A 19,406-nucleotide genomic window follows, 5' to 3' on the forward strand; every position below is an offset into this window, starting at 1 on the left:
TAAACCATTGATCGACTGACGATTTTAAACATGAGAAAAATCATGAAGAGGAGGAGTCAATACTTTACAGACTGAAATACTAGGTTTATCAAGTCCTGGGATTTTTGATTGGGGCACCTTTTACTTTGTTACCCTCAATGACCTCTGTGGTTATTCTGAGAGAGAGAGAGAGAGAGAGAGAGAGAGAGAGAGAGAGAGTACGGGGCTCTTACAGTAATCCTTTGTACAGTTTGTAGACAGTAACAGCTATCGGTCCTGTGGATGTGTGAACTTACAGAAGACGCGAACAGACAGACAGAGTTAGTGGGTCAAAAGTCATGAGAGGATTAACAGGATAAGAAAGTAGGACAAACATTTCTGTTACACAAAAATTCACTTTCTTTTTAGACTTTTCATATACAGTATATATATATATATATATATATATATATATATATATATATATATGGCCACAACTTGTACCCAGATATACAGTATCTCACAAAAGTGAGTACACCCTTCACATTTTAGTAAATATTTCATTATATCTTTTAATGAGACAACACTGAAGAAATTAAACTTTGCTACAATGTAAAGTATTAAGTGTACAGCTTGTATAACAGTGTAAATGTGCAGTCCCCTAAAAATAACTTAACACACAGCCATTAATGTCTAAACCGCTGGCAACAAAAGTGAGTACACCCCTATGTTAAATTCCAATAGAGGCAGGCAGATTTTTATTTTTAAAGGCCAGTTATTTCATGGATCCAGGATACTATGCATCCTGATAAAGTTCCCTTGGCCTTTGGAATTAAAATAGCCCCACATCACCACATGCCCTTCACCATACCTAGAGATCGGCATGGGGTACTTTCCATAATCAAACCAGCTATTAGGCTAACCAACATAAACCATGCCAATCTCTAGGTGGCATGTGTTAAAGGGGTGATAGAATGATTATATAGGATATTTTACACTGTTCCTTAAGGTCTCCTAATAGGGTATGTAACATTGGTTGGGCTGAAAATTGCCCGAATGCTATTTTATTAGGCCCTTAACTACCCTGTGAATAGAGCTTTTCTTCCAAATATGGTATGCTCATGAATATTCCGAATGAGCTACGTGCTGATTGGTTTGAGCAAACTACATAGAAACACATGGGAGACTCTTATATTTCAGACACTGCAAAGTTATACATTGTTTATCGGGCTATTCCATTAAAAAATTCACTTCTGAAACTTTTTTATGCGAGAAATCAAGTATGTAAAGCTCAAATATGGGCCGCTTTACGAAAATGGATGGCTAATTGCAAATTTTGTCCGACTGTGTGTCGGAGTTCAGCGCCGGTGCTGCCTGTGTTGCGGTGCTCCCCGGCCTGCTGTGAGGTACTTGGAGGGGTCTGTGAAGGAAGGCAGGCCGGGCGGCGAGGCAGCAACACAGGCAGCACCGGCGCGGAACTCCGACACACAGTCGGACAAAATTTGCAATTAGCCATCCATTTTCGTAAAGCGGCCCATATTTGAGCTTTACATAGTTGATTTCTCGCATAAAAAAGTTTCAGAAGTGAATTTAATGGTAAAATAGCATATGAACAATGTATACAATTTCTGAGATCTGCACGACCTAGATTCAGAAGACTGATCTCAGGTCAGTTGTGTAGCCTATGCAAATGTCGGGGCGTGACAAACACAGACTAGAGACAAATGAGGAGGAGCCGCAATAGTTGACGTCAACTATGAGGCTTGTTGAGATTTGCCCGTTTTCAGAGGCAGTTTCAAATAGTGAGATTTGCAGAGAAAAGAGGTGTCAGTGGGATTTAGAGGTTATGTGTATGTCCTAGTTACCCACTAAACTGTCATTATTCAACTATGACAAGGTAAAATCGGTTTTGCCTTCTATCACCCCTTTAATGGCTTTAATTAATGGCTGTGTGTTAAGTTATTTTGAGGGGACAGCACATTTACACTGTTATACAAGCTGTACACTTAATACTTTACATTGTAGGAAAAGTGTAATTTCTTCAGTGTTGTCCCATTAAAATATTTAATGAAATATTTACTAAAATGTGAAGGGTGTACTCACTTTTGTGAGATACTGTAAGTGGTCACAAGTAGACTAAACAAAGGCCGGGTGCTGCACAGAAATTAATGAAATTTAAAAATGTTGTTATATTAGCCTCCAGGGGTCTCATTTATAAAACTGTGCGTAGGATCCTTACTATAAATGTACGTACGGCCAAAAGCCCAAAATGGCGTACACCAAAAAAATGTCAGATTTATAAAACCGTGTACGCACACCTGTAAGCAATGTTCCTTTTATTAATCAGAGATTACCTATAAGTGTGCGTACGTGGATCAGCCTCTTATCCCTACCTGTACACGCCCATTTCTAACCATAATTAGTCAATGCAAAGCACCTCGTGCATGCTAATCAGTATATGAATGACACTGGCAGTTGTTACACCGAATAATGATGACTGGCGGAGAAAAAGCAAAAAACTTCTCAGATGTTCAGGAATTGCTGCAAATTGAATTATAATTTCAGCCTGTTCTTGCACAGTGTATGGAACCCTGATCTATAGACTACATATATTAATAATACGTCCAACAGGCATTACGGCACTCGGGGGCAGCTTCGATATAGCAGACATATATAATAAGATTTAACAGAACTATATATTAAATCCAAACAAGCCTTAGTGATAAAGTTGAAGATTATATATAATATTTATAAAAAAAACACTTAGCTGTCTGACATTTCCCTCTGGAAACAGCCGGTTTCCCCCAGAGTGGCGAGGACCTGTATTTGGACCGGGATGGCACGGTTCCGGTGCGTTGCCCACTCTACTGGACCCAATTCAGTACATAGATCCAAGAGCTCAGCTTTAGAAAATCTAAATTGGCATATTAGCCAGTCATCGTCATGGTCCCTGAAGTCTCTTTTTCTCCTGATTCTTCCATTGGCGTAGTCCTCCTGCAGGGCCAGCAGTGCCATCATGCAACATTACGCACGGGTTCACCGCAGTATTTGTTTACAACAATTTGTGATTGTTAACACCTTGCCAAAATCACAGCATCAACTAGTGGTATCCGTCACCCCGAGATACAATTTGTAGATGAAATAAAGTGTAATAGGCAAACACACTTTTCTTCATGCAGGTTTTGTCGCAAACAGTATTAAAGTTCGGACTGATAACGAGGACATTAAGGGTAACGATTGCGCTTAACGGCTGTATTTTCAGACTTTGACATTTGATGATATATGCACAGTTTTAAAGACAGATATTTAGTTATTTACACTGTTTAATGCAGCTATCCAATGGTAGGGTATTTGATGCTATCCTGTATTCCATGCAGTTGGGCCATCCCCTCCTCCTGTGCTTCTGTAGCGGACAATGTGACGGCGAGACAGCGCCAATTAAATAATAAGAACACATTTTTATTTAAGATTTGAGTTGGAGGTGTTTATGGAACAAGTATCACTCAGTACAAGTGCAAATAGCACTGCTGGATTTCATCTTCATGGTAATGTGGATGATATGGAGTGAAAGAATGTGCGTGAGGCTTCAATACTAGAAAATATTACGAGTAATCTTATTCCCATTTACTCTCTGCAGTCTGACTTCAGTTCACCACATCACCATCTTTGTCGCCAATTCCTATTTTGTCTCCAAAATGTGCGTACACATGGGTCAGAGTTTGCGTGGAGGACCGCACATTCTCCCGTCAAGTTTGTTTTTTATAAATCACAACCTTTGCGTGGGAAGTGGCGTACGCACATTTTCAGCCCCGTTTTGTGCGTACACCACGTTTATAAATGAGACCCCAGGTCTTTATCCTGTCATCGCATTGATCCTGTGGCTGAAGGTATATATATATAGCTCATATTATCAGAGACTGGGAGCTGGCTGCTGCAGTATTTGACAGAACTGCCAAAAAACAAGAACCAAGGAGTTATAACTGAGAACGTATGAGAATATGTGTTGGCAATCTGTGAATTTCACGTGTTATTATTATTAATTCATCAATTACCTCACCAGATTATTATGAGGCAGGACATGAGGTGAGCCTCTAAGTAGTCAATGTCAAAAACAAATAAAACCGCCAGGAAACAGCTAAAACCATACTTTACATTTTTTATATACTACACAAAACCACTAATTGTACTTTTCTGAATGTTTTCAGGCTAAGATACCAATGTTGCAGTTGCTAAAGCAGCTCTGGTCCCTCTTTTTTTCAAAAGCTGCTATAAAACAACAATTGTTCCCACAGAGTAGGACAGCACACGCAGTAATCCTCGAGGTCATTGAGAACGCCTCAGGTGTTGGAACGATGGCGGGAACCAACTGAGGGGAACTATTTTCTTATGTACGGAAGCTAAATGTGAATTTTAAATATTACGACAGCAGCTGACTGGCTGCAAATTAATAAAACAGGCCACTTTGACTGAAGGAAAAATAGCATTGTGTGTTCACGGCTGTGCTTTTGTTTCAATAATTAATAATAATAATAAATTAAAATAATGCTCAAAACTTTTCAGTTTTGACATTATTAACACACAATTCAAATCCCTTGGACTGTAAACAAAATATTTGAATTGTTAAGTGTTGAATATCTAATTGTCAAAGATTGACGTTCATATAACTGAAATGTAAGACTTTCCAGATATATTACGGAGTTATTTAGCTAAATGACTACTTGAATGTTTTCTACATTACTCTTTGCTGATAAGTAACTTAGAGCTTAATTCAATTACTAGAGTGAGAGAACACGAATAAAGCAACTATTTAAATTATCACTTAATCGTTCAAGTCATTTTTTTTTTAAATCAAAATGCCAAAAATTCATGCTTCCATCTTCTAAAATGTGAATATGTGCTGCTTCTCTTTATTTTCTTTGATATCAAACTTAATATCTATGGGGTTTGGACTGTGGGTCGGACCAAACAAGCACTTTGAGTATGTCAGCTTTTACCATTTTGACATTTTATGGACCAAATGATTAATCAAAAAGATAATTGAAGGATTAATTTAAAAAAAAATTAACAGACCTAAAACAGACATATGAGAGAAATCAAAATTGTGAAGAAAGAGATAAGAAAAATACGTTAAGAGATTTATTAGACTCAGGTTATTGTGCCAACTTGTGTGGCAGTTAAAATGATAATATATAAATATAGTATAGTTAACTAGCCTTCAGGGTTTCTTAAGCCATCATTTACACATGTGAGTGCAAAAACTTGGATTGTTCATTTATGGCTCAAGTATTATCAATGTGGATTAGGTTTCTAAATATTCTGCGGCCCATAACATGCGTCATCAGTCTATATTCAGGATCAACGCCACTGTGGTCCGAAACATATAGAGCAAGTAATGCCTGTGTGCTGGTGGTGACTGTGGATTTGCGGAGTAGTTGATTTATTGTTGATGCTCTGACAACAGTGGAAATGATCCTCAAGATACTTACCAGTACTACAGTTTAGTTAAATACCACAATAAAGGATTGTAGTGAGCAAGATTAAAGAGTCTCATTGTTTTGCACTTTAGCCCAAAGCCTGGCATGGTTCTTTTCAATGAGTAATTGAGCTATATGTATGTCCCCCTCAGTGGTGTCACCTTTACAACCCTGTAATGACATCATACCTGGTGATAAATGTTAATGTACCTCTCACATGAGTATCCCCCTGCAGAACAATGATGCTGTCTCTGCGCATGGAGAAAGAGTCTCTGTTCTGGTGAGAAGTGGAAAAATGTAAGGATTTAGTTACAGCAAGACAATCAAGTCACATAACCTGACATAAACTGGCTGGTTTTAATATTTATATATATACACTTTAGAAGCAGGGTCCGAAAGTAATACTCGCCAAGCGCCAAATGCAGGTACATTTTTCATTTGGAGAGTAAATCTCAGAGGGCTATCCGCCACATGGCGGGTAAATGCTTGTACTAAAATAGTTCTGTTTTTAGTCTACATTTTGGTGAAGCTGCAGCTACTTTCTTCTGTTCCTCTGCTGACTGCATGTTGGAATTTCACGGTTTTATGGCAGGAGTCAGCCAGCCTTCCAAAAAAAAGAATGACAAAAATGGAGGATAAACCAGCAGGACTTGCAACTCCATCCAGAAATTAGTGTGGTGTATGCTACAAAATCTTTTTTTAATATTTTGTCCAGTAAAAAATATGCTTGGCTGTTGGATTTAGGGCTGCAACTAACAATTATTTTCATAGTCGATTAATCTGTTGATTATTTTCTCGATTAATCGATTAGTTGTTTGGTCTATAAAATGTCAGAAAATGGTGAAAAATGTGGATCAGGGTTTCCCAAAAGCCCAAGATGATGTCCTCAAATGTCTCGTTTTGTCCACAATTCAAAAGATATTCAGTTTACTGTCACATAGGAGAGAAGAAACTAGAAAATATTCACATTTAAGAAGCTGGAATCAAAGAATTTTTACTTTTGTCTTACTCAAACCGACAAATCGATTACCAAAATAGTTGGCGATTAATTTAAAAGTTGACAACTAATCGATTAATCGATTAATCTCTGCAGCTCTAGTTGGATTTTTTTCATCCACCCGCCAACTTGGCCGGTGAGTCAAAAACTGAATTTTGGACACTGATTAGAAGTACAATCTAAGAGATTACAGCTAAAGAGATGCCAAGTGTGGCAAGTGATACACTTGGTCAATCTCTAAAGCACGGGTCTGAAACCGAGTAGGGACCCCCTACTACATATATACACTATACAACTGAGTTGCATATTAAACTGGGCCGGATGAATGAACATGAATGGGTAATTCTTGTACATTATTTATGCATAATTGTTTTAATGTTAAACATGCATGTGGAAGGCACAGTGAATCTTAGTAAGCTTATATTCAATGTGTAAAACAAATAGGCAAATTTAACTTTTCTTTTAATATGTTGAATTCATATTAATGTATATTTCACACATCTTAATTTTTGAAAAAAGAAATCTTAAAAATATATATTTTTGAACATAATTTGGCGGGGCCCCTGCACTAACTCTGAGGACCCCCTGTTGAATATCTCTGCTCTAAAGGATACACAGATGCAGTATTACAAATATGCACATGTGGACTTTATGTTATCTTAATCATTGCTATGTTTTATTAGCTGCCAGTTACCACGGATATTCAATTCAATTTCAATTAAATTGTATTTATAGTGTCAAATCATAACAAGTTGTCTTAGGACACTTTACAGAGAGAGGAGTAGGTCTAAACCACACTCTACAATTTACAGAGACCCACAATTCCATGCTCAGCAATACAGTCTTTTTTCTCAGGCTCCATGTGTTATCATAATCATATCATCTCAACTGTCGAGTTCAGTGTACAGACAGATTTTTTAGCTAGCTATTTGTAGCTTAGAGTTTGTCTGGAGCCTGTGACTTCCTGAGCTCTGTTAATGAACCCAAATCCCCTGATCTTATGCAAACAAAATACATAAATTTATAAAACAAAGTAGCGAGGACATTTCTTGTTAATGCCTGTTGCCGATTAAGAATGCCATTTAGAGACACGAGGAGCGGCAAGCCGCAGGCATACTAATAAATAAATTAATAAATACAAGGATGTAACAGACTTTATTCTGTGTTGAACTGGGAAATCAAGCCTAGCATCCACAGGGTTAACGAAGTGGATGCGGCAAAGCAAAAGCCCCAGGCTAGTTTCAGTAAAAGAGGTGGTCTTGCAAAACAAAGGCACTAACTGTTAGCAGCACATCCTGACATCAAGTGATAAAAATTTCCGATTTTACATAAAACAACACAAATTTGAAAAAGCTCATTGTACTACCCTGATATGCATAACTAATTACTTGTGTTCTTGTCTTTTAAAAGATGAGCTGGATGTGTGTGTCCTTAGCAGGCTTAGTCTTCTGGTGAAAGCAAGGGGAAGCAGCTACAGCACTTCTGAGTTTAGGTAGAAGTTAAACACAGAAGTTAAGTTTTTAAATTAGACGGATCAGTTTACTGTAAATGATGCTTGAGCTGCTTGGATACCAACCTTATGAGGTATGTTTAAAATTAAAGTTATAATTTTTTGGAGAAGAGGTGTTTTTTAAATTATGCATAGAAAATAACATGACACTATGAGACTAAATTCTCTCTCTTAAAGCCAATACAGTTGTGTCGTTAACTACAGCAACTACAGTGCTGATGCATGTGTATACATGTATTGTGTACATTTCCACATTTAGTGATGAATTATGTATTGTGTCGTTATTTCATAAATAACAAAATCAGTATAGTTATGTATAGTTTGCAAATGTGAGCTGGAATGCAGAAGCACAGCTGTGTGTTACAGCCTGACGAACAGTGTCTCTGAAGTGTGTTTGTGTGTATGCAGTAGCTTTTCTGAATCATTAATTTGGCGTGGGGATTTTTGCTCCACAGATATCAAATGTATCCATAACCGGGGAGTGCAGAGATGGGTGTGCGTGTAATTTCTGATACTTTAAATATGTGGACTATAAATGTAGAAAAGCAGGATGTACAGCAGTAGTTAAAGAAAAATATGTAGAAATAATTTTACGGGGACTCTTTGAGATTACAACAATTGACAGTGTCTCAAAAGAAAAATGCATAACGCATCATAGGATTTGAACTCCATGCCAAGTTTATTTTAATACTCTAGTCAGTACTGTGCAATACTAGGGACAGGCTTTGAGGTATATTTAGCATCTCTTTAATCTTTATATATCTTAAAATATTTTTATAGTCTTTTTGATCTAATAAAGTAGTCCTTTATTAGATGCCAGATTTATTAGATTGCCAAATGTGAATTGTGACTACAAGAATAATATGGTTGCAGTTTAAAAGGGGAATTATTTGAACGTATGATTTATTTCTAAACAAGCAACATTTCCCGTGTGGCGCCTGTAACCATCAGCACATCCAATATATATCGTGTCACTAATACATATCTATTATGTTTTTGTCTTTTCATTTTCCCACTTTCCTACTCCGCTCGCTTGCCCTTTTCCCTTTCTCTCCTCCCACCAATAGGTCCAGACTCATCTGGAGAACCCAACCAAGTACCACATCCAGCGCTCCCAGCAGCAGCAGGTGAAGCAGTACCTGGGAAAGCTTGGCTCTCAGGTGTTGAGCTTTCCCTGCCACAACCAGTCCTCTGACCACGGGGGCATGCCGCCAGGGCCGGGCAACAGCGCCCCCAACAGCCCTATGGCCTTACTGACCCTCAACACTAACTGCGAGAAAGAGGTGACTGCTTGTTACTCGTCGTGTTTCTCACAATAACTCACGGAATATGCCTTTTTGTGATCTACTACTCGTTAAGCTCAACCTAATCTGTATGTCCTTTGCCCTTTATGTCATCTTGTTTTAGATGGATGATGTCATTGATGACATTATTAGTCTGGAGTCCAGTTACAGTGATGATATCCTCAGCCTGATGGACCCAGGACTTCAGATGGCTAACACGTTGTTTTTTTTTTTTTTTTTTTTTTTTTTTTTTTGTGTGTGTGTGTGTGTGTGTGTGTGTGTGTGTGTGTGTGTGTGTGTGTGTGTGTGTGTGTGTGTGTGTGTGTGTGTGTGTGTACAGACCAGGCACTTCACTCTTTCAACACATGACTGAGTCTTATTTAGTGTTTTGGGGTTAACACATCCAAATAAATTCTATGATAAAAAACAAAATCTCAGTCTTGTGCTTTTCCCAATTAAGCTAAGTAGTTACAGTTATTTGAATGTTAAAGCTAGCTGTGCTCTCCAAATATATAGAAATAGTCACACATTTTGGAGATACGTCCTTGAGTCTTCTCGTCACTGTGAGGTTGCCAGGCAACCAGTGGAGACTCGAGGGAATACTTAGTCACACTTTTTTTATTGTATGGATAAAAAACAAAAAAGAGGTATCATGTGTTAATTAGTGAGCTTTAGAAATGCCGATAGGTGGATTGTTGTTTTTACCTAAGAACTGAGCCAATCTAGCTTGTTGTCTTGTTGCTAAGCTAAGCAGCTACAGTACTGGCTATAGCCTTACATGACAGTGGTATTGAACTTCTTATCCAACTCTTAGCATGAAAGCACTTTAACATGCGTATTATAACGTTTTATCAAACTTTTCTCACTGCATAATAGCCATGTATCACGTCACCACCCTATGTATCATGCTCATATACAGGGCCGGGGGGGATCCTTGCTTAAACTCTTTGCTGTGTCCCCTCAGATCCCCTTGAATGCCAACCTCATGGACATGTATGGTAATCAGAGTATGTCCCAGCAAGGTCTACCCATCAGCAACTCCTGCCCTGCCAACATCAAAAGGGAATACTCTGGTAAGCAGCACAGTCTGTCACAGCAAGAGACTCAAAGGCATGGCTTCTGTCATCAAAATATATCAAATGTTTACAGATTAATGAGCTGTGAAAATAAACCGTAATATCCATTCAGCTTCTCTATTGCATGGAAAACATCAAGGCTCTAACAATACATATGGAGCTCTACTCTCTTTGTGCAGCCCATAATGTAGCGTTTTATAAATAGTCCTGTAATCCTCCTCTGTGCGGGGATGTTGACTGTGCATGACTGACATGTTTTTCAATGTATCCATTCTGCACATTTGGATATTGAAAACATTATTTATCACAGTTTCACAATCCCCGACCATCATGCATATGATGGATAAGTCTGGTTCCTGCGGCAAATTTGACAACTACCAAAGGCCTGAAGGGTTCCCTGTGGGTACGTATGGTTAATTAGCTTCAAGCACATTTTTGATACCTGCACAGCACTGTTGATTATATTCATTAATCAAAACTTTGTTTTTCAAAAGCAGAGGTAAGAGCAATGGCAAAGGAAAGGCAGAAGAAGGATAACCATAATTTGAGTGAGTTTTAATTGCACTTTTATTATATTTATATTATATATATTTATATTATATATAACTCTGTAAATGTTTGAAGACACTTAGATGTGGTTATTGTTGGTATATTGTCATCTTTAAATTTACTCTATAACATTTTTTTATGAAAATACATTTTCAGATGGTGTTTCGTCAGCTAATCATGGATTTCTTTCTCTTCCCTTTTTATTCTGTAGTTGAGAGAAGACGACGGTTTAACATCAATGATCGAATTAAGGAATTGGGCACTTTGATTCCTAAATCCAATGACCCGTAAGTTACTTATTTTATTCACTACTAGTCACTGGAATCATTCCTCCGCAAAGAGATCCCTTCTGAATGGGATTTTAGTGTTATACACGGACCCTGTTCTGTGCAAAAATATATTCTAAAGTTTGAAGACAAATCAAGTCTATCAGCATTGTCAATAAGTATCTTCCAAAGTTGCAGTCCTCTTAGTACAAAATTCCCTCTGTGTGTTGCTATCCCTCCATCGCAGCTAATAAAGAAAACACTGTGGAAACACAAAGAGGGGATTTTGTAACTAAAACACTAACACATGGAAGTTACACATTTGATTTATTTAAGTCACTGTTAAATCCTCATATTAGATGTTATCCCCCATCTCCTACATATTGCATGTGAGTATATTATTTTACTTTAATCACTGGAACTATTTGGCTACATAGATCTGTTTGCTTTACATTATTTAAAGAGATGTTGAATCAATGACAAAATATTTAAAAGGAATAAACTTTGATACACACATACTATTATATTACACACAAAATGAATCATCAATTTGATTGGTCAGATTATGGGGTTGACACTTGAAGGTTAAAAGCACCACTTAAAGCTCACACTTCTTTTTCTTTGCCCTTTGACCTTGCCTGGGGCTCTGGAAAGATCCCAGCAGCCTCTTTCACAAACAGATCAGGCTTAACATAGCTCTTATTATAGAAAACACATGAACAGTACACGTGCTTGTTAGCGTTAGAAATCTTCAGTACTTGTATTCATTCCTTCCTTTACATTTGAATACATCAATACAATCATGAACAAAAACATCTGTATCTCCATTTGAGGCTTCAGATTTGTCCCGTTTAGTTCTAGTAAAGATGGGGTTTTACTCCTGCAAAACTTCCACTGAAACCATTTCTTCAGGCAGCTCGGGGTCGTCCTCACGACTGCTTGTGATCTCAGTGACCTCCCCTGGCTACATTTACAATGCAGTATTCAGTTTTGCAGAGAATAACTGCTGGTCCCCAACTAATGGTCCTCATTATTCTCTTCCGTCTCTTGTTTTTCTAACTGAACAGAGCTAAATGGTAGTGAGTAGTCTATTATAGTCTGATAAAAACCTATAATCTTTTTTTATACTATGGCTTGTTGCTGCTTGTCTGACATCAAAACCATAGGGCTGTAAGAGTAGGCTGTACAAATAATGGCACCTACTTTGATTTTCAGGGACATGCGCTGGAACAAAGGCACCATCCTGAAGGCATCAGTGGACTACATCAGGAAACTACAGCGGGAACAGCAGAGGGCCAAGGACCTGGAGACTCGCCAGAAGAAGCTTGAGCATGCCAATCGACACCTGATGTTGAGGATACAGGTAAACCAAGTATCATGACTTGCAGTGATTAGAAGGTAGAGTCGCAGTGTTGTTGAATTGCTTCATAACCATGCTATTTGAATTGGTAATTTATCATACACTGATATTAAAAATTAAAAAGGAAAACTACAGTTGTGTTGTGTGTACGGAGTAAAAGAGACAGGAAGGTCCGTAATGAAGAGGGCTTCCGCTAACTTTGGAAGAAATTATCACACTTTTATAAAAATAGGCCGAGCTTCAGGGAAAACGAGCACAGGAAAAGCCACAAAGAGGAGGGAGGGGATTTGTTTTAGACCCATCATCTTGTAACTAATTGATCACAAGATCTTTGGGATTCAGCTCAGGGGACATTGATTGATGGATCACATTGTGTGTTTGTGTCGCGGCAATTATTTAGAGCAGCATTATCAGGGGCGAAAACAAAAGCTTTTCTTCAAGTGGGAAAAGTGAAGGTAAACAGTCACAGTCAGGTAGGATTTTAAGACAAAAAAAGTCACCAGCACTTAACTTCTCCGCTAACCAATTTGGATTAGTATAGTGCCTTAGTGGAAGAATTACTCCGATTGTTTAAATAAGTAAAAGCAGTAATACCACAGTGTAAAAGTCCCACATTGAAAATATTGCTTAAGTAAATGTACATCATTATTAGAATTAAAATATACTTACCAATATACTTATAGTATCAAAAGTAAAAGTACTCGTTATGCAGAATGGCTTATTTCAGAATATATATATCTATCTGGAATATACTTTCATGTACTGATGCGTTAATGTGTCAGCTGGTAAATGTGAAACTCATTTCAACTATTTTATTTATTGTACTGCTGGGTAGCATAATCTATAATACATCATCATTTATTAGTTGATTTATATTTTGTATTGTTTTATATTTTTCAATCTAAATCTGCAAAGTATCTAAATCTGTCAGACAAATGTAGTGGAGTAAAAAGTACAATATTGGCTTCCAAAATATAGTAGAATAGAAATAGAAATAAAATGGAAATACTCAAGTTAAGTACCTCAAACTTGTAATTAAGTAAGGTACTTGAGTGAATGTATTGAGTTATATTCCACCACTGGTATATTGTACCTTTACTCCTGACCAAGCATAGAGCAAGTGAAACGCCACAGTGATCTGAGACTCGAGTCACCCTGACACAACAATAGAAGACTGGGATTGGGACAGATGTTATGGCAGAGAGTGGAACACTTCACTGACTAATCTGGGTGCGTCTCTCTGGGGTTTGCAGGAGCTAGAGATGCAGGCGCGGGCTCACGGTCTGGTCATCACGTCTTCAGCACTCTGCTCCGCTGAACTTGCGGCCCGGTCCATTAAGCAGGAGACGGCTCTGGAGGACTGTCGCCAGGACCTGTACACGCTCCACCCCCATCACCAACACCACACGTCCTGCACTCCAGAACCGCTCGGCACCTTGGAACTAAACGAAGGCCACTCCAACTTCCCAGAGGGTCACTACAGCATTCACGGGAAGCCAGGCTCCAAACTCAACGACATCCTCATGGAAGATACCTTATCACCGGTGAGAGGGGGGGACCCTTTGCTCTCGTCCGTCTCCCCAGACACCTCAAAGGACAGCAGTCGTAAGAGCAGTGTAAGCATGGATGAGAATGATCAGGCCTGTTAGCACCCCCTACTGGAAAACACCTCGTCTGCATCCCCAACCTTCCTGCTGCAAGTGTTCCCGTCAGTAGCTAACACACTCCCAGCTGCTGGAGAGGCCTTTTTTTCTGTTTGTGTCATTTGTTTTTTGTGTCGTTTTTTCTCTTCCCCTCCCGTGTTTACATGTATTGAATAGTTTCCATTCATGTTTTTGCTAGTTTTTATGCGATTTCTTTGGTCTTTTTAAACCCTCAACCTTGATTTCAAGGACTGATTATAAAGTAGGTTTGCTTTAATCAATACTTTGACAATGAGTTGCAAACATAGACTTTTTTATTTAAAAGAAATGCATTTATCTTTGAATAGAGGTTAAATTGTGTGTATTTCTATTGATTCCAAAGAATCTAGGGAAGTTATGAATCATGGTCAGAAATGTAGATTTTTGGGTTGAGATGAACACTGCTTTTTAAATCACTAGCAATAATAGAAGAAATAAAATCTATTTATTACTATAGTGCTTTACACTTGTGTCTTAGATTGAACTTGAATGTGCCAATGCCTTATTAAGATGTGTATACATCAGTGTTGTATTGCTATGCACATTTTTTGGCTGTTAGCTGAGTCGTTGTCAGGCTTCCAGTTGAAATTTCTTCCTCGACAAATAATCATTTGTAGATTTGATCTTATTTATGCATCTGTAAACAGGACTTTATGTACGCATTTCCCTTTTAAAAAAAAATATTTTTAACAAGGCATTTAAATTTAAATTTTTTAAATAACTGACATAATAAAAAGCACATCAAATATAGCAAACTAAAATGTGTCCTTCAAGTTAATTAAAAAGAAAAAAAAAATCACCATTGACAATGGCTAATTGTAGTCTTTTACTCAGTGTCATAATGAGCAAGAAGCAGCACAACAATCCAGAAACAAAAAGAGAAAAGTCAAGTTTGACTGCACTGTTGCATCCTGTAACCATCCAGTTCTGACTGCTCAGCATGTGTACCATTATATACATTCCTCACTGCCAAAACCAATTGTATTTTTCATAATGCAGTCTCAAAACTAGTAAAATCGTAGCTCAAATTAAAAATGCCTGTTGTAGCCCCCACTCAAGCACAATAATCTGATTTCACTTGAAAGATCTGATTGTTGCATAATTCTAGAAATCTTTGATAGATGATTAATGCAAGATGAACCACTTATGTTTTATTGTATTCTTGTCTGCAGTGATCAGACTAACAGAACTGGTAATACTGCTACTATTTTAGCACACACCGTGTAATACCTTGGACATGTGTTGATGCAAGTGCTGAGTTTTTATAAATGTCCATCCATTTCCTAAATTATTATTGTTGTTTTTACACCACTTAGGTGACATTTCACATTCAGGATGTTTTTTTGTTTTTTTTCTCATTAAGTGAACATTTATATTGCCAAGGAGTATAAGGAGACTGCTTTGGGATTTTGTATGAAATGCATGTCATGTCAAAACACTGGAATGACCTCTGTAATTTGAAACGCGGTTTGTTTGCCTTTTTTTTTTTATCTAAGCATAAACTAACTATTGTATTTGGCTTTTCAAATGCATACAAAATATTGTATGCGATTGTAGATTCTTCATGGTGTACTGTTGTATATTATTTCAGCAGTTTGTTTCAACAGTTGTAGCACATTGCATACGTATGCCTTTGTTAATAACTACCTGCCATACTTTGAGAGCCCTGTTACAGCACAGCCTCCATTTTGTTAAACTATGCAATGGTTGAAGTTGTGCCTGCACAGCAGCATCGTCGCTAGATAATGTGATCTCCTTATGAATTAGTCTGAAACAGTGTCAAAGTATTTATCGTTTTGATTGATTTAAGTGCCTTAAAGTCGTTTATGTTACCCTGGTGATGTAAGAGGAGTTGTAGACAGTGATGCAAAATGTTGTTGATGCTTATACTGGTGTTTGGTGCTTCAAGGATTAACTGAAGAGTGTCAAAGTAATTTAGAAAGCAGTAGGAAAGGGCCGTCTGTCAGTACAAGATAACACTATAACCCTCTCAGACTTAAGACATGGTTTGTTATGATGGAACCCCCAAGTGTTCAGTACTTAATAAATAAGGCATTAATAAATGATCATAAAAGTAAATAGAGTTAAATGTGTAAGTAAACCAATGAATTCTGAAATAATTTAATAAATTATTAAAAGTCATTAAAAGTTATTTCATCATTTCCATATTAACAGTGTTTACTTATTGTTTTTAATTCTGTACAGAATCTTTTATTTTAAAGTGCCCTTTTTCAAAAGTCTGTTTTTAACTTAATAATTGTTCCCCAAAGAAACTTTAATTTCAAAATGTTCACCCCCCTTTATTTCTGTATGACTGTTGGCTGAAACTACACGGTCATGAAAAGTAACATTTTGAATTAGAAAAGTCTCACTGGGGAAAGTGTAATGCTATAGAAATAAGAATGATAAAACAAAATTTAATAGTAATTAGTTGAGTTTTGATAAGGTATAAAATGATTTCACTAGCGGTGTGGCTTTAGAGATGGCAATGTCGCTCAGCTCCCCACTTTTGTCCACACTGAAATATATAATTATTTTTATTATATAAATAATTTTTAGGGATCCGCTGACTTTTCAAGCAGCACCACCAGCAGGTTGACGTTTTTGGCTTTTAGTGAAATGCCTTAACTTGACTAAACTATTGAATGGATTTCCATGACATTTGGTTAAGACATTCATGTCAACCAATGACTATGGCGATCCCTTAACTTTGTCCAATGCTTGATTTATGACCAAATACCTCCAAAGCTAATGACATTCCCATCAGTCACAACTGTAATTCCTGCTAACCAGCACTCACAGAGACTCATATGATGATTTATTTGAAAATGTTCAAAGTCTTAGTCTTATTTATTTATGTAATATTGAACACATTGGAGAGGGTTTTATCTTAATTAAGGTTAAATTCTACACTGAAAGCAATGTTTCCAAAGTTGTACTGAATATTCATCCTCCTTTTGAGACTAGTATGAATGTAGTTCAAAGTGATAACTGCCAAAATGTGTTGCCAAAATGAAATATACAATATGTTTATATAAAAAGGTATCAACAACATTTTTAGAATTTTTAACAGCTTAGCTAATGCACCTGTTAGTGGTGTATCTCTTCTGCAGTTACACGCATTACCTAATACATGATGGCAATCAGTAGTTTGACGGAAAAATGAACTGAAGATCGACTTAATAATAGCTTTTCTGGAGCGTTGAACTGCATCTCACAGTCTTAATCAGCAGATGGAGATAGCTGAGCTGTCGTCATGTGGCAGTGAAGTAGTATGGAACTTCTGTCTTTAAGACAACGAGATGTGGTTAAAAGCTGGAACATGCTAAGTGAACCTTAAGTTAATTTTTTTTTGTCATATGAATTACAGTTTAGTGGATTGCAGGGCAGAATGGTCTTTATGGTGACACCAATCCCAGCTACTACGCCTTAATAGTGCAATACAAACAAGCCTGTAACATTGCCTGTTGACTGAACCCAGATCAGCTTTTTTTTTAAAGGAACAGATAAATAATCTAAACCCTAAAATGTGACAGGTTAGAATGAACATCAGCTTCACAGGTGGTGGCACTTAAAAGGTGCTCTAAGCGATGTTGGGTGACGTTACTTCTTGTTGACGTTCGAAGTATTTTCAAACAAAACGAAGACTAGCTCGCTCCTCCCTCCTCCTCATCCCATTCCCTCCCTTCTGTGCTTCAGTGCACTAACCCCCAAATCCTTATTGGCCATTATTGGCTGAACACTGGAACACGGTTTGTGTCATCACTATGCCTGATATTTCATAATTAATCTTCCAGCTGTTTATTATTATGGCACATTATGGGTAAACCACTAATGAAGAACCATGTTAGCTCAATTTAGATCTCTTCTGCCCACACTCATCCCTTTGGTTCATACAGACAAGGTCTCTGCTGATGTGGCCACTGTTCTGATTCTTACAGTTTATATGAGATGAATGTAGCAATAGTTCCTGTATGCACCTGTTTCAGATTAGTGAAGTTGAACTTGCTGGTACTCAATGTGAAAACTATCGTGTGAGAAATATTAAAAGTTATATTTGAATGTCTGTAGAGCTTGTGTTTTACTTTCAAAAAATCAAAAAAATTATGATTTTAGATGCAATCTAAATCTGCCTATGCTTACATTTTTGTGTGAAGGTTTACTTAAAAAAATGGTACAATATGTAACATTTCTGCATTAAAATGTCTAAAAATGACTATACCTGTTATATATTTTGTTGAGTTGTGTACTTACACTATCCTAAATGTTTCCAACAACGTTCAAACCCAGAGAAATCTGTTACTTTATTTTAATGATTTCAGATGATACGTTCAGAGTAATCGTAAATCATACAATCTCAGAGAAAGAATAACACTCAGTAACTTATACAGCTTGCTTTCTGCCACACAGCCTCATTTTTTCATTGATTACATGCCACTTACAACACCGTAATACAGCAGAGATCTTATTTATTGATACACTTCAATCTTATTTATTGATACATTTCAATATCGATTGATCCAGCTTAACTTAATGTGCTACATTGACAAGTAACGTTAGGGGGAATGCAGCTATTTTATCAGAATGATATGAATAGACGTTACTAAACGTAACAAGGATAAAACTGTAATGGATAAACCTATCCGTGAATGTATTTTAATCGGCAATTGTATTAAACTACAACTCCCATAATGCCACTACACAACGTCATCAAAAGTCTGTGTTTAAATCCATTGTTTTGATTGAGAGACCCCTAGCGGCAGAAAATTACATATTGTACGTTTAAAGATCCCATGTCCACCCAAGGCCCCCCCCTCTTCTCCTCAATAGCTACAGACACAGAAATGGCACATCCTAAGGAAAGCTCATTGTGAGACTGGCTCTAGTGGCTGTAATTCTGCACCAAGGCTGAATTTCGGGAAAGAGACTTCAGATACAGTATTAGGGGACCACTAAGGCCTATATAAAAGCATCCAAAGAGCACCATGTCATGGTACCTTTAAGTCCCCCTTTTTAACATTAATAAGAAGTGAACAAACATTTAATTATAAAGGGTTTATAAGACCCTATCATGTAGTCATAAGCAGACATATTACGTTAATGTATTTGTTAACAAGTATAACTTCTCCTATGAAGATATATTCTACATTATTACAAACGTATCCATTTATACCCCAGCCTCCACTAATAGTATGATTGATTGAAATTAATTTCAAACATGTAATAGAAAACAGAAAGGGTCATACAGAAA

General features: G+C 37.2%; 1 protein-coding gene across 6 annotated transcripts in view; it reads left to right on the forward strand.

Moving 5' to 3' along the window:
• Positions 1 to 16,297, forward strand: part of LOC120559547 (microphthalmia-associated transcription factor-like) — a 40,811-nt gene extending 24,514 nt beyond the window's left edge. For 4 of the 6 annotated variants that reach the window (XM_039801319.1, XM_039801315.1, XM_039801318.1 and 1 more), the window contains exons 3-10: positions 9,007 to 9,222; positions 9,347 to 9,442; positions 10,187 to 10,295; positions 10,609 to 10,701; positions 10,793 to 10,846; positions 11,059 to 11,134; positions 12,329 to 12,476; positions 13,727 to 16,297. In XM_039801319.1, the coding sequence (XP_039657253.1) occupies positions 9,007 to 9,222; positions 9,347 to 9,442; positions 10,187 to 10,295; positions 10,609 to 10,701; positions 10,793 to 10,846; positions 11,059 to 11,134; positions 12,329 to 12,476; positions 13,727 to 14,122 (1,188 nt within the window). In that variant the 3' untranslated portion in view covers positions 14,123 to 16,297. Of the gene's footprint in view, positions 1 to 7,910; positions 8,014 to 9,006; positions 9,223 to 9,346; positions 9,443 to 10,186; positions 10,296 to 10,608; positions 10,702 to 10,792; positions 10,847 to 11,058; positions 11,135 to 12,328; positions 12,477 to 13,726 lie in introns of those variants that run through there. The other 2 variants (XM_039801320.1, XM_039801316.1) reach the window with 2 other exon arrangements.
• The last annotated feature ends 3,109 nt before the right edge of the window (positions 16,298 to 19,406 follow it).

Source organism: Perca fluviatilis, chromosome 5, assembly GCF_010015445.1.
Source record: "Perca fluviatilis chromosome 5, GENO_Pfluv_1.0, whole genome shotgun sequence".
Lineage (NCBI taxonomy): Eukaryota > Metazoa > Chordata > Actinopteri > Perciformes > Percidae > Perca > Perca fluviatilis.